This window comes from Marmota marmota, unplaced genomic scaffold (genome assembly GCF_001458135.2).
Source record: "Marmota marmota marmota unplaced genomic scaffold, marMar, whole genome shotgun sequence".
Lineage (NCBI taxonomy): Eukaryota > Metazoa > Chordata > Mammalia > Rodentia > Sciuridae > Marmota > Marmota marmota.
Window position 1 is genome coordinate 1115529 of NW_025999895.1, and position 13751 is coordinate 1129279.

The window sequence follows — 13751 nt, forward strand, 5'->3', positions numbered from 1 at the left end:
GGGCAAATGGGGCCGAGGACTCTGGCGGGGGCCGGCCGCGGAGCCCCCCCGCCCCGGTCTGGAGAGGCCGGTTAGCCGTCCCGCGCGTCTGCTGAGCGCCCGCTGTTTGGAGCCCTCTGGGTCCTGGGGCTTGGCGGCGAGGGGGAGCTGAGGCGCCTCGCAGGAGGAGCTAGTAAAAGGGTGTAGACTGCCCACGTAGAGTGCCAGGCAGTGACCTGGGCCTCGGGAGGAGACCGACCGAGGGCTGGGGCGGTGGAGCGGGGAGGCCGCCCGCGGAGCCCTGAGGACAGGATGACCGAGAGCCTTGCTTCTCGGGTGGCAGAAACCGGCACGAGACTGATCAGGACGTTCTATCAGGAGGGGCACGGCACACCGGTTGAAGGAGGAGAGGCATCCGTGTGGCCAGGAGCTTGGGGTCTCCCCATTCCAGTCCAGGACTTCTCAGCTAGTGGTCTGAGCTGGGGTCACCACCCCTCCCCTGCCCTGTCTACTGGAGTGCACACCCGGTGCGGAGCTCTGAGCTCAGTCCTCACACCAACCATTCTGTCTGGCTTAGGTATGGGAAAACTGAGTCTAGAAAGGTGAGATAATTTGTCTGAGGTCATGCAGAAAGTGGGGAAGTTAAGAAGGACATGGAGCCAGGAAAGCTGAAAGCCCCCCAGACCTGGGGACAGGGAGGCCTTACCAGCTTCCTGCACAGTCATGCTTATCTGCATCCACAGGGTGTGGGCTGCATCCTTCACAGGCGCCATGCCCGAGTGGGAGCCAGTGATGGCCACAGAAAGCTGGAGACCGGCCTTGTGGAGGGGGGCTCCCAAGCATGTGCAGAAGACACCAAACAGCCCAAGACCTCCCTACTCCTTGGGGGCCCCTCAGGACCCCCATACTCTGCCACCTGAACTCCAGCTTCCCACAAACTGCTGCATGAGTGGCTGCCCCAACTGCGTGTGGGTAGAGTATGCAGAGGCCCTGCTGCGGCATTACCAGGATGGTGGGGAGCGGGCCCTGGCTGCCCTGGAGGAGCACGTGGCTGATGAGAACCTCAAGGCCTTCCTCAGGATGGAAATCCAGCTCCGCACACGAGGTGGGGACTGAGCCAGCCTGGCCAAGACACCCTTACCCTGGACAGAGGCCAGTCCATCCGCTTCTGCCTAGGAAGCAGCAGTGATTGTTGTCCACACCTCCTGTCTGGGTTTGATGTATCTGACGGGCTCAGGAGGAACTCTTTTATTGACTTTATCTGAGAATAAATAAAATCTCTCTAGTGGTTGAACAAGAGACTTTTGTATTTTTCCTAAGGCCTACATTGCCTTCTCAAAGAAAGCAGGTGCAATCAGGTGTGTTGGCGCACACCTGTAATCCCAGCCACTTGGGAGGCTGAGGCAGGAGCATCAAAAGTTCAAGACAGCAAAGGCAATTTAGCAAGGTCCTGTCTCAAAAGAAAAAAACAAAGAGTTGGGGTTTCGGCCCAGTGGTGAGTATCCTGGGATTGTCCCAGTACTGCAAAAAGAAGAAGAAAGCACTGTGTGTGTGTTGGTACTGCACCTCTGCCAAGCAACACAGGCCTTCCAGCATGCAGGGGTAAGATAAGACCCCATCAATTTGAGTGCCCAAGTGACAGGCTCCCTCAGAGTTCCAGCATCCCCCAAGTCCTGCTGAAGGCCAACTCTGGTTAACACTCCAAGTGCAGCAGCAGAAGGGCCACTTGGGCTTGTGAGGGACTGTGATCACATCCTTGCAGGCAGCCCATCCCTCCATCCACTCTTAGTCCCCTGCTGGGTCCTACCAGGTAGAGACTGTGGACACCCACAGGAGCCTGATCTCTGCTTGGAACTAGTCCTTCCAAATCCACTAGGTTGAGGCTGCCAAAGTAGTTGGGAGGCCTGGGGCATTAGTTCCAATGCCAGCTGCCTGGCACCAGCCTGGTTCTTAGCCACAATCCTAGCCATTGGACTTTGGCCCAGTATAGGGGTTGATCTTGGGGTCCTAACTGACCATTTCCCTCCCCATTCCATAGAACTTTCCCCACCCCAACCTCTCCCACCAGCAGTTCCAATTTCCATGTTGCCAGTGGCCAGGTTAGAACTGGGCTTGAGTGTCTATGCTTATCATTTAGGGAAAGCTGGGATTATACAGTAGCTGCACGGAAGTCTTCCATATCCCAGCTTCATGTAGGAATCTGTGGCAATAGGACTGTGAGGCCACAAGGTGGGGTGCCTCACTAGAGGGTGATTAGACACTGTGGGTTCAGGCTATTGTCTTGAACAGCTGATGCACACCATCCAAAAGCACTGAGTCCTTGCTGGACTCGAGAAACGTGAGTGCAACGACTATTAGATCCTAAACTTGGCAAATATGTGGTCTAACCCAGACCTTATATGGAATGAGAAATGGCCCAGAAAAAGAAACAAGTTGCCCAGAAACAGGGCAGTGCTGTGGGATTTGGTGGCCCTACAGTAGTGCACAACATAGAGGGGGTTTGTCTCCAAAATAGAGACAAAAGAAGTCTTCTGCTGGGCACAGTGGCCCATTCCTGTAATCCCAGCCACTCAGGAAGCTGAGGCAGGAGAATGGCAAGTTCAGCCTGGACAACTTGGCAAGACCCTGTTTCAAAATAAAAAAAACAAAGGCTGGGGTTGTGGCTCAGTGGTGGAGCACTTGCCTACCATGCATGAGGCACTGGGTTTGATCCCCGGCACCACATACAAATAAACAAAATAAAGGTATTGTGTCCATCTACAACTAAAAAAATATTTAAAAAATAAGGCTTGAGATATAGCTCAGTAGTAAAGCACTTGCCTGGCACAAGGCCCTGGGTTGGATACCAAGTACAAAAAAAAAAAAAAAGTGTTTGGAGGGGGAAATGGCATGGTGGTGCTTGCCTATAGTCGCCTCTACTCAGGAGGCTGAAAAAATAATGACTGAGATGTAGTAGCACATATATATGTATATATCTATTGAATGATGAGGTCTTTTTTATTTTTCACTGTGCACACATGTAAGTAGGAGTACATACCTCCTACCCTGCAGGTTATACAAAACCAGCCTCATTCTGGAATTACAATGGCAGTCTAGTCAGACCACACAGTGAGACATTCCCAAAGAGAAGTCACTGGCCTTGCCCCTCACAGTGAGGCCAGACCTTTCCTGGAGAATTTGCTGACTATCACACTGGCTCCAACATTGTCTTCATTTTTCGGTCTACAGGCACGTGCTGGGCATCTGTGAAGTGCCTAGCACTGGACTGGCACCCAGGACTAGTAGAAATCCACCTGGCCTGCTCCACTCCAGTGTGGAAGACAAAAGTTAACAAAAACCATCCAAATAAGCACAAGATGTGTGAGGAAGGACAGTTCTAGCCAAAACAGGCATCTGGTCCAGCTTGAGGGGCTGCCCTGAGAAGTGACCCTGGGCACAGAGATCCAGAGGCCCAGCAGGAAGCACCAGGGGAAGGGGAGAGGCACAGGAACTGCATCACCCAGGAGTAGGGCAGTGATCCTGGGTCAAGAGGCAGGAGTAAAGGGTAAGACCAAAGGCGTGGAGACAGGCCAGGTCAGGCCACATAGGCATTGGGGGCCTGAAGGCAGGTTCTTCAGAGATTGTGGCCTGAGCCAGAGCCAGAGCCAGAGCCATCTGTAAGGCCGGTGGCGTTTGGAGGTGGAGTCTCACCCACGGGCTACTCAGGACCACATTTCGCCTCCTGGTCTCTGGCCATCTTTTAGGCCCTTAACTGCTCCTAAGTGCCTCTGTCCGCCCCTGGTATCCTTGGCGGGATCTCTTTCTCGGGGCTCCAGGCTCATTAGTGGGTGTCAGAGAGAGGAGTCTTAATCCGATCAAAGGCAGCAGGATAAGTGGCTGGACCAGCGCCCTGCTGAGCCAGGTTCAGCCCTGGCACCTGTGGCTCCCTGAGGCCTGACCGGCACCTGGTGAGTACTGACACACCCAGCTGCTTTTCCTGGCAATCGGGCATCTGCCCATCTGCCCTGGGGTCGGGAGAGGTGATGGGCCTTCACCCGCATAGCTGAGGTCTGTGTCTTCAGGAGTCATCCCCCTTTCCCCTGGTCCTTCAGAGAGGACACCCACCAATGTCAAATGGTGGTGCCAGTGTTCCTGAGTCCAGTGATGGTCTGGGAGCTGCAGTTCCCATGTGACCAACCAGCTGGCTGGCACCAACCACAGCCTAAGCTGCCTGGGGCCACTCAGACAGCATTGCCATGGGAACAGCATTTGATAGTTGGAGATCCCTTTGGGCCCAGAGCTGCCCATGGCCTGGGCTGGCGAAGTGGACTGACTGGGCCTGTGCTGTCTGGAAAGTGAGGGATGGGTACCACCAAGGTCACGCAACCAGAATCACCAGGCTTCTGAGCCCTGGTTTCTCCCAGGCTGGTGCTGGCCCCAGGGACAAGGCCTCGTGGAGGGAAAGTAGGTCCCCTGGGATTGGGTGGACCCTGTCATGCCCTCACAGCAAGGCCATGGTCAGTCTTAGCCCTAGAGCTCCAGAAAGCAGCCAGCAGTAGCCCAAGGCTGCAGTCAGGTACCCCAACCCAAAAGATGGGGGAGCAGGAAAGGGGACCCCATAAGGTAGTCCCTGGGGCACCTGGGGTCATGGGCAGTGTCCTCTGTCTGTGCAACATGCACAGCCTCAGCTCCTCTGGCCCTGTGTGGGGCTTTGCAGTTCCCTGGGAGATTAGGAATTTCTCTCTGGTGCTAATAGGCTTAGAGAAAGCCAAGGTGCCCCTGGCCAAGGTCCCTGGGGCTTGGATAGCAGATCTGGGGAGGGGTATCATCAGCCTTCAAGGACATCGTTCATCAAGGCACAGCAGCAGAGGCCAGCTCAGCCACGCCAGAGCCAGGGCGACACTGACCAGAGCAGGCCCCTAGCCAGTGGAAGTGGGCCAGCCTCACTGAGCTGGTGAGGCCTCGGCTTGTCCCTCCATGTAATAGAGCCAGGAGGCACAGGATCTGGTTCTGAGATGGCCCCTTCTCCAAGGGAACCCCTGTCCTCCCATTTTGTGAGCCATTGTTTATCAGCTCCATGTCACAACCCCAAGGGCTGACAATAAACACAGAAAAAGCACACAAGTGACCATAGTCAGTCACGGGTTCACATTGACAAATCAGGAATTTGGGCTTACATATGATGTAAAGAAATAAATCAGGGCCTGAGGCACAGAGTGACTGTAGGGTAGGGGGCAGGGTAGGCCTTCCTGAGAGGGAACTGGAGCCCTTGAGGGCAGCCTGGGGCAATTTGTCAGGAAGGAAAGGCCAGCGGACAGTGTGGCCAGAGCAAAGGCTGGTGAGCCTAATCGGAAAGGCTTGGAAGAAGGGCTCATTTGAGTTGCATCCCAGTCCTAGCAGGAGCCCCCAGAAGGCCTTCAACAGAATGACATGGTTGGATTCAGTCACTGAGCAAAGGGGAGGGATGCAGGCCTCAAGTGTCTCTAGAGCCACCTGCAGAGACCAAGGCAGCAAGGGGTCCTGCCAGGAGGGGCCAGGAGGATGGTTTTGGCATGGACTGGTTGTGTGGGGCTGGATGAGCAAGACCAGCAACACCAGGGATACAGGGAGACAGCCTGAGTTATGTGTAGCAGTGGGGGCCTCTGGCAAGGCCAGTGGGAAATGAAAGTTCTGGGGGGTATACCTAAGTGGAGCTGAAGGTGTTCCCGGGGTGGGGCTGCTGTCCTGGGCACACCAAAGGATGGCAGGTAGTGCCGTCTCAACTTCTCTGTTCTGTGGGTTGTGACCCCAACAGAACAGGAGGGTTGACCAGAACCCCTGGCTGGTCTGATCTCAGCCTCATGAGGAGTCCAGTTCACTCTGAGGAAATCCAGAAGCCAAGGGTCACTGTCGTGTCTCTGCCAGCCTCGCCATGAACCTGGAGCCACCCAAGGCCGAGATCCGGCCACCCACGAGGGTGGTTGGAGGACCTGTTACCCCCAGGAAAGGACCACCCAAATTTAAGCAGCGGCAAACCAGGCAGTTTAAGAGCAAGCCACCCAAGAAGGGCATCCAAGGGTAAGCAGAGCTGGGGGGGGGGGGTCTCAGAAAGCGGTCCCCCAGGCTGCCCAGGAAGGGGAGATAGGGGCTAGGGAGGGGCTCAGCCACCTCGTAACTGGGGACAGGCAGTTTCCAAGGCTCTGAGCAAGCCAGAAATTCAGCCACTGCCTCACCTCAGGGATGTGTGTGCACCCCACCGCCACACTCTCTATGCACACACAATCATGTCACATCCCACGTGCACACGGAGAAGTGCTGCTTTTCATTGTGCAAGGAAGACTGGCACTTAATGCAGGAAAGAGGTTTATTTGGCTCACGGTTCTGGAGGCTGAAAGTTTTCCTGGTAGAGTTGCTCCCTCAAATCAGCCTCTGGTAAGGTCCCCGGGGCTACATCATAGTATGGTGGATGCTGTCATGGCAACGCTGCCAGTGATAGGGACAGATCCCATGGTGAGATGGGACACCAGGCTCCTCTGTTCTGCAGAGTTATAGCCTATTAATCCCACTGACCTAATCCCCTTCCACTAGGCCCCTCTTAAAGACCTACCACCTCTCAATACCTAATTCTGGGGACCCAGCCTCCAGCGCCCAGCCTTCAAGCACAAGCCACATCCCAACCAGACCAGCATACTTGAACACACTGCCCTCTGCCCACCCAAAAGTCCTCATGCTATGCTCTTGCAAAGGCACACACCTGACCACTTGGCTCACTCCCTCTTTGCTGGGCCTCAGCCTGTGTTTGTGGAAGGGACCCCTCAGGCCTAGCGCAGCAGTGAGAGGTTGGGGAGGAGACCCACATCTCTGCCCACTGTGCTCCCAGCCTGGACCTGGTCTCCTGGGAGGGCTGGGTCCTGACCTCGGACCACTGTCCCTGACTGTTCTGTCCTTGCAGGTTTGGGGATGACATCCCTGGAATGGAAGGCCTGGGAACAGGTATCCCCTTGGCTAGTGTTATGCTGAGGGGTTTCCCATGTCCCCCCAAGGCATGCCTGGGGCCCACAGCCCCAGCAACCCCAGCTTCCCCCAGCTTCTTACCTAGGGCACTGCCCCCCTGGCCTGCCTCTGTCTCTTCCCCCAACATCAAGCTTCAGTTCCCACTGAGTGGGGCTGTTCCCACGGGGGAGCACATTTACCAGGCGTGAGGATGAGAGATCCTTGCTGCCCCTCCCCCTCAGCTGTCCACGAGGGCATGTGGGAAAACAGGGTGGGGGATTCCTGGGCTATGGATCCTCTCTGACCACATGCTTCCTGCAGACATCACAGTCATCTGCCCCTGGGAGGCCTTCAACCATCTGGAGCTGCACGAACTGGCCCAGTACGGCATCATCTAGCCAGACCTTCTGGGGTCCTGGACTCTCTGCACGGCCTGCTGTGAGCCCTGCTCAGGATCCCTGCAGGGGCCCCCAGCACAGCAGGCACCTGACCTCCAGGCAGGGTGATCTTAGGCCCTGGATGCTAGTTGCCAGGAGCCCCCCTCCCCAGGACACCCTGCTGGCCCCCTGGAGACCCTTGCCCACCCCCAAGCCTTCACCTCCTCCTGACTGGAACAGAGAGAGAACCCACACGTGTCCCCCACTGTCAGCCCCATGTGCTGCTTTGTGCAGGTGAGGAGGACCCCCCTCAGCTCTTCCAGCTGGCATGGGTGGGCCATGGTGGGTGTCGGGAGTCCTGCTTTGCAGTGAGAGAATGAGGCCCTTCATCATCAGCCTTTCCAAAATGACCCACCCTTCTTGTCTCCATACCATAATAAAATGAGCATGTCCCTGCTTGTCTGGGGGCACCTCTTTTGTTAGGTCAGACCCCAGGGTGAGGGCTCTGTTGGCAGGAATGCATGGAGGAAGGCTCAAGGCAGGGGTGGGGCAGGAGGGGCTGGCCTGGTGGAGAGGGTAAAAACCAGGGACAACGTGTCCCACTGAACCTCGGCCTGGAGGCCTCAGACACACAAGCCATGCTGTGTCCCTCACTTACTCCAGGGACCATAGTCAGTGACACATGTGGGTGGTCAGAGCAGGCCTCAGCAAGAAGGAGGGGGTGGACAGAGCCCCTGGCATCAGACACCATGAGGCAGGAGCTCTGTCTCCACCTCACATGGGAGGAAACCCAGGCCCCCAGCCTACACTGGGACTGTGCCCACACAACTAGCACACATCCAGGGTGAGCTGGGGCTTCTACCCAGAGCCCAGCAGCAAGGGCCACACAGCAGGACCCATACTGGCACTCGTGCCCCAGAGGCTGGATGGTTGCACTGTGTGCCTCCTCAGGAGGGCTGAGGGTCGTGAGGTCCCTCCTGCAGCAGTGGCCAGATGAGACTCACAGAGTGCCCTCTGTGATTCCTCTTGCAGGACATCAGACACAGGTTTCACTGCCCCTGGAGATGAAGCCAGGGCAGGGCTGACAGAGATGAGGGAGTCTGGGTGGCTGGGGACTTCCCATTTTGACCAGGCGGTGGCTCCACCATATAAAAGTCCTCACGCAGACACTTGAGATTGGCAGTTTACTGAATGAATATTACACCTCAGCAAGTGGCTTACTCCTCCCCTAAAACAGACTTCTGGCAGAAGCCCGGCCTCACCCTCTGTGGCACCAAGGACCAGAAAGGACCTCAGGGAAGTGCTTGCAGTGAGGGGGTGGGGTCTGGGGGCCGAGCACAGGCAAGGCAGTGTGGAGTGGAAGAAGGGTGGGGGAGGCAAGAACACCCACCAGGCGCTCTTCCCACCAGCCAGAGGCAGACACGCCAGACATAAGCCACCGCAGCCTTTGCCAGGAGCAATGTGACTTAGGTGGGTCCTGGGGCAGCCAGAGCTCAGTTGGGCAGGTGGCCAGTCCAGCTGGCCCTTGGGATGACAGGTGGCAGAGGCCAGAGGCCTGTGGGGCAGTGGCCTGGCCGGGGAGGAGGGGTGTTTCTCTGACCCCCAACCCTGCAGGTGAGAGAGGCCTGGAGCCCTGTCTATACCACAGCCTCTCCTCCGCTCTGCCTGGCAGGGAGGTCACACAGGAACCTGTGCTCACAGGGGACCAGCCTCCACAGCCTCCACGGTCTTGTGAGCAGCCAGGGCCTTCAGCAGCCAGGTGGCCAGCAGGAGTTCAGCTCCCTGGACCACCACGATGGCAATGGCACAGCTGCCCAGGGCCTGGATATTCCTGTGCAGCCACTGCAGCATCGCAGGCCCGCAGCCCTCCAGGTGCACAACTTGCCCGGCCGCGTCCTCGTCCAGGCGCAGTGCCCCCAGACCACACTGGGTGTTCACCAAAGCCCCGTCTTCCCAGGGACGGATGCAGCAGGACGCAGGGAGGCTGCAGGCCTGCGTCCCAGGAGAGTCGCAATTAAAGGACCTGTAAGGTGCACCAAGCTCAGTCCTGAGCAGGTCATCTCCTGCGGGCTTTCAAACTCACGTCCACACACACGGGCACTCACACAGGAATGCAGGCCCACATGGGAACACATGCATGCACACACACACACACACACTTGCACACGCACATACAACACCAGCTTCCCGGGGCCCTGTGCCTGACAGCCCTCTGCTCTTGCAGGCAGGCAGAGTGGCTGTCCGTCTGGAGGGGACAGTTCAGTGAGAAGGCGGAATGGACAGATAGTGTTTGAGGAGGTGAGACTTCCCTCCGCAGGTGCTGCGAGCTCATCTGAACAGGCAGGGTTGAAGCAGAAGGTGGACAGAGTCCACCAGAGGCTTTCAGAACAGTCTGCACATCTCACGGGAAGTGGCAGCACTGAGCAATGACAAGGGACGGGGACTGAGGGGGGCCCAAGGTGGTTGGGGATCACTACTGCAGGGGGTCTTCAAGGGCCCTGGGCCTCCCATGGGCATGCAGAGGCCTGCCCACAGGCCTGGCTTTGTGGGGCTAGACCTCATCTATGGGGCCCCTGCTGAGAAGACCTGCAGGTGACACACACCTTCTCATAGGCTGGCTCAGTCATCGATGGAGGGCACCTCACTGTGTGTGTGGGGGTACTCACAGTGCACCTTAGCATCGAAGGGCCCAAATAGTCCTAGAAACTCTTGGGAACAAATGGTTAGTGTCCTTTGAGTTCCTCTCTTGTGGCCCTCTGTCCTGGGTATCTCAGGGAGGACAGGCACTGTTTAGGGTGTCTGTGCACTGGGGGAAGCTGACAAAATAGATACCCAGGAGCAGTGCACAAAACACTGCATTGAGCCTGGGGTGCAACTCCGTGGTTGGGCACTTGTCTTGCATGTGCAAGGTCCTGGGTTCCATCCCCAGAAGCATACACAAAAAGTAGTGCATCTTGTCCCCAGACAGACAGTTGTTTTGGTTTTGTTTTTTGTGGTACTGGGGACTGAATGCAGAGGTGCTCTATCTGTGAGCCAGATCCTCAGCCCTTTTTATATTGAGACAGAGACTCACTAAAGTTGCTGAATTGGCCTTTAATTTGAGCTCCTCTTGCCTCAGCCTCCTTAGTCGCTGGGATTATAGGCCTTTGCCACTGCACCCAGCACAATGTTTAATCTCTCTCTCTCTCTCTCTCTCTCTCTCTCCTTCTTTCTCTCTCTCTCTTACACACACACACACACAGGAGGAAAAGCTGTGGAGTCATAAGCTAGGGTGACATCCTGAGTTAACCTGAAAGTTACTTTCTTTTGATGTTGAGACAGCCAACTGTTGAAAAAAGGTGAAGTAAAAAAGGTGAGCACATGTAGGTGAGTGTGAAAAAAGGTGAAGTGAGGTGAAAAAAGGTGAGCACATGTAGGTGAGTGTGAGCCCCCGGCCGTGCCCCTCCTCCCCCAGGCCAGGACTCACAGATTCTGCTGCCAGTCCTGGTAGGATGCCACCCCGCAGCACTGCAGCCCCAGCTGGACTTGGTCAAGGAGGAAGCGCAGGTCTGGGCTGTCCTGGTAGTGGGTGATGGCCACGTGCAGGGTGTGCTCCAGGCTGTCCTGCAGTGGGCCCCAGAGGGCTGCCACCAGGGCCCCTGCCATGGCCTCGAGCACCAGGAAGAAGAGGACAGCCCCGCAGAAGCAGCGCAGTAAACAGCTGTTCTCGCAGAGGGCGCCCAGGCAGCCGAGCAGGCTCACCGTGCTGACTGCCAGTGCCCCCAGCACCAGCACCAGCATGGGGTCTGGGGGCATGATACCCCCCCAACTGCCCCCCAGAGACCCCTTGACAGCCAGGCCCCAGAGTCCCACAGCCAGGGCCAGCAGGGCTAGCAAGGAGAAGAGGAAGTTGGAGAGAAAGGTCAGATACTTGAGGCAGCTGTACCCCATGGGGAGGGAGGGGGCTGGGCCTCCCCCCAGGCCTTTCTTCCAGCCTTGGTGCTTGGCCCCAGAAGGACAGCGGCGGTGACTCCAGGCCCCCACCTGGTCCTCCCTAGGTGGAACAGTGTGGCTTGTGGTGGGTGATCTGTTTGTGAGGACGGGAGGCTCCCAGTGGGCAGCATCCTGCAGAGGGAAGAGGAGCTGGTAGACCTTGCTGGCAAGACCTCATGATGGTCAGCAAGGGGTGAGGCCTCAGCAGCAGGAGTCAGGGCGGACCAGGAAGCTGGATGGTGGAGGGAACGGGAGAGAAGAGGCATGGGGGCCTTTAGGCTTGTCCTGCTGGGCTGGGTAGTAGAAGAGACAGCAAGGGTCCTGGTCTGCTGCTTGTGTGGGCCCAGCCTCCTTTAGAACAGAGCAACGACCATACCCTAAAAGGTCTGCAGTAAAGATTCATCAGGGTGGTGCTCAATAAATGCACTTTCTCCCCTTCCCTGCATACTTGTGCAATTCAGGGGCTGACTTGGGCCTTGCCCGGGCCTGACCTTTGTAAGTCAGGCACATGGCAGGCAAGGCTATTTTTTCTGTGTTTGAAACAGATCTGTTTAGGTCAGCAGTGACTTTGTGTAGTCACAAAGGGGGCTTCCTCACCCAGGCCAAGAAAGGCAGGCCCGCAAAGAGAGGGGCTGGTCCCAGTGGCTGCCCTCCTGCCTCCCCCTCTGAAACCAGTTCTTACATCCCAGGATCTATAAGGTTGCTTCATCAGCTGAACCCTCACCAAGTGTGGATGCTAGATGGGCCCTGTGGTAGAAGATGCAGGAAGGGACAGGCCAGGGTCTGTCTGCCTGGTTCCCAGGGCAGGGAGAAAGGTAGTCAGGAAACTGGGAAGGTCATCTGTAAGAGGCAGTGCCTTCCAAGGGGACACTTGGCCTTCTAGCAGGGTGCTCAGCCAAGCAGGCAGGCATGAGAGGGGCTTCCTAGCCTCTCTGCTGGGTGAGGGAAGCCCCTCAAGTGTCCAGTTCTGCTGGTGAGAACTAAGAAGCTGTGGCCCGGAGCCTGGACCAGGATCCCATGCCAAACGGTGCTACCAGGGCGAAGCTGTCTGACTGCACTGAGACCTGTGTGCTCAAACTTGAGCGGAGCTGAAGAGAATTATTTACCCCCTCCCCGGGGTCCCTGCAAATCAGTAGGAGCAAAGAGACAGGCTGCTAGAGCCCAGCTGGCTGGACTGGTGCTCTCTGAGGCAGTGGGCATCCACAATTGGCTTCAAGGAATCTTTGTCTTCCCCTTCTGCTATGCGCTGGGCCAGACTTGCCCCCAGGGCCACAAGACCTGCCAGAGGCTGGCATCAGACTGAGAGAACCACAGCAGTGGGCAGGGAGCTGGCACCTGATTAGTGAAGCCCCCAACCCTAATTTCGGCAGCTTGTCCTCTGGCATCTGCCCAAAAAAGGTCTCAGCACACAAGGCTGGGTGGGTTGGGAGCTGGGCAACCCTGCTAGGGGATTCAGGGGGAAACTTTCCACCCCAGAGGCCATGGGCACTGGCTTACCTGGGACAGCAAGGGGCTCCTTTCCCCTTCTTCCATCCCCTGTGCCAGGAGAAAAATCCTTCAGCACGGGAGCTAGCCCAGGCTGCTGGCTCTGCGGTGCCACTGTGCTCCTGGGCTACTCTGCAAGCTGTGGAGTCCAGGGACTAGGGAGCTGTGAGCCCCACGCGCTTGCCAGAGTCACAGTGGGATCATGTGAGGAGTCACACTCTAGAGTTAGGGCGGCCCCTGCTTGTGCAGGGGCAGATGGTCTTTCTTCTTGGCCCTGAATCCTTTTTTTTTTTTTTTTGGTGTGGGGGATTAAACCCAGGGACTTGTGAACACAAGGCAAGCACTCTACCAACTGAGCTATATCTCCAGCCCTTTGGCCCTGAATTCTTGGCCTGGCTTTACGGATGCCCTCAGCTCTTCACAGGTGCCTGATGAGTAGAGCTGCCGGGGTGTGTGCCTCGTGGCTCTGACCCAGGGCCCTTTTTTTTTTTTTTATGGGTTTCAGTTTTGCAGTTTCACTGGCTGCTTCCTCAGCTCCCCAGGAGATCAGACCCACAGAAATTGGTTCACAGTACCAATCCCAGTGGACCACCAGAGTCTAAGTGCCAATTTATTTCCCCAGCATATGCATTGCAAGGAAGGAAGAGCTACTTGTCAGTTACATTCTTCTCGGTTGTAAGGTACCACCAGGTTTACAGTTCCACCCTCTGAGCTTCTCAGGAGCAGGACTTTGTCAGGGTCATTATTGGGTCCTTGCACCTGGGATAAGCCTGGGCACATATTTACCATGTGGACAAAAGTATATTCTGGGCTGGGGATGTGGCTCAAGCAGTAGTGCGCTCGCCTGGCATGCGTGCGGCCCGGGTTTGATCTTCAGCACCACATACAAACAAAGATGTTGTGTCCGCCGAGAACTGAAAAATAAATATTAAAAAAATTCTCTCTCTCTCTCTCACTCTCTCTTTAAAAAAAAAAAAAGTATATTCT

At 56.5% G+C, this 13751-nt stretch overlaps 3 protein-coding genes across 4 annotated transcripts; 2 read left to right on the forward strand and 1 right to left on the reverse strand.

Moving 5' to 3' along the window:
• Nucleotides 1–632: 632 nt before the first annotated feature.
• Nucleotides 633–1273, forward strand: Oxld1 (oxidoreductase like domain containing 1). The gene is given in 2 exon segments (XM_015504293.2): nucleotides 633–883; nucleotides 885–1273. Coding segments are annotated over 2 exon segments (462 nt in total). The 3' UTR covers nucleotides 1096–1273.
• A 2239-nt stretch (nucleotides 1274–3512) lies between these two features.
• Pde6g (phosphodiesterase 6G) lies at nucleotides 3513–7758 on the forward strand. Of its 2 annotated transcripts, none has more exons than XM_015504068.2 (4): nucleotides 3513–3926; nucleotides 5795–6015; nucleotides 6890–6930; nucleotides 7252–7758. In XM_015504068.2, exons 2-4 carry the CDS (start codon nucleotides 5870–5872, stop codon nucleotides 7326–7328), a joined length of 264 nt encoding a protein of 87 aa, XP_015359554.1. In that variant the 5' UTR covers nucleotides 3513–3926; nucleotides 5795–5869; the 3' UTR covers nucleotides 7329–7758. The 2 variants fall into 2 exon arrangements, with proteins under 2 accessions (XP_015359554.1, XP_015359555.1); XM_015504069.2 differs by having other exon boundaries at nucleotides 5863–6015.
• Nucleotides 7759–8373: 615 nt separating this feature from the next.
• Tspan10 (tetraspanin 10) lies at nucleotides 8374–13342 on the reverse strand. The gene is made up of 3 exons (XM_048797279.1): nucleotides 12777–13342; nucleotides 10774–11411; nucleotides 8374–9330 (listed from the first exon to the last, which is right to left on the reverse strand). Exons 1-3 carry the CDS (start codon nucleotides 12810–12812, stop codon nucleotides 9003–9005), a joined length of 1002 nt encoding a protein of 333 aa, XP_048653236.1. The 5' UTR covers nucleotides 12813–13342; the 3' UTR covers nucleotides 8374–9002.
• Nucleotides 13343–13751: the final 409 nt, after the last annotated feature.

What these genes read in the sequence shown, in the direction of transcription:
- Pde6g (XM_015504068.2), top strand. Translation starts at nt 5,870, where the DNA reads ATGAACCTGGAGCCACCCAAGGCCGAGATCCGGCCACCCACGAGGGTG. An exon ending in CCCAAGAAGGGCATCCAAGG is followed by an intron (nt 6,016 to 6,889) that starts GTAAGCAGAGCT and finishes CTGTCCTTGCAG; the next exon opens with GTTTGGGGATGACATCCCTG. An exon ending in AATGGAAGGCCTGGGAACAG is followed by an intron (nt 6,931 to 7,251) that starts GTATCCCCTTGG and finishes TGCTTCCTGCAG; the next exon opens with ACATCACAGTCATCTGCCCC.
- Tspan10 (XM_048797279.1), bottom strand. Translation starts at nt 12,812, where the DNA reads ATGGAAGAAGGGGAAAGGAGCCCCTTGCTGTCCCAG. An exon ending in GGAGCCCCTTGCTGTCCCAG is followed by an intron (nt 11,412 to 12,776) that starts GTAAGCCAGTGC and finishes TTCCCTCTGCAG; the next exon opens with GATGCTGCCCACTGGGAGCC. An exon ending in CAGGACTGGCAGCAGAATCT is followed by an intron (nt 9,331 to 10,773) that starts GTGAGTCCTGGC and finishes TGCACCTTACAG; the next exon opens with GTCCTTTAATTGCGACTCTC.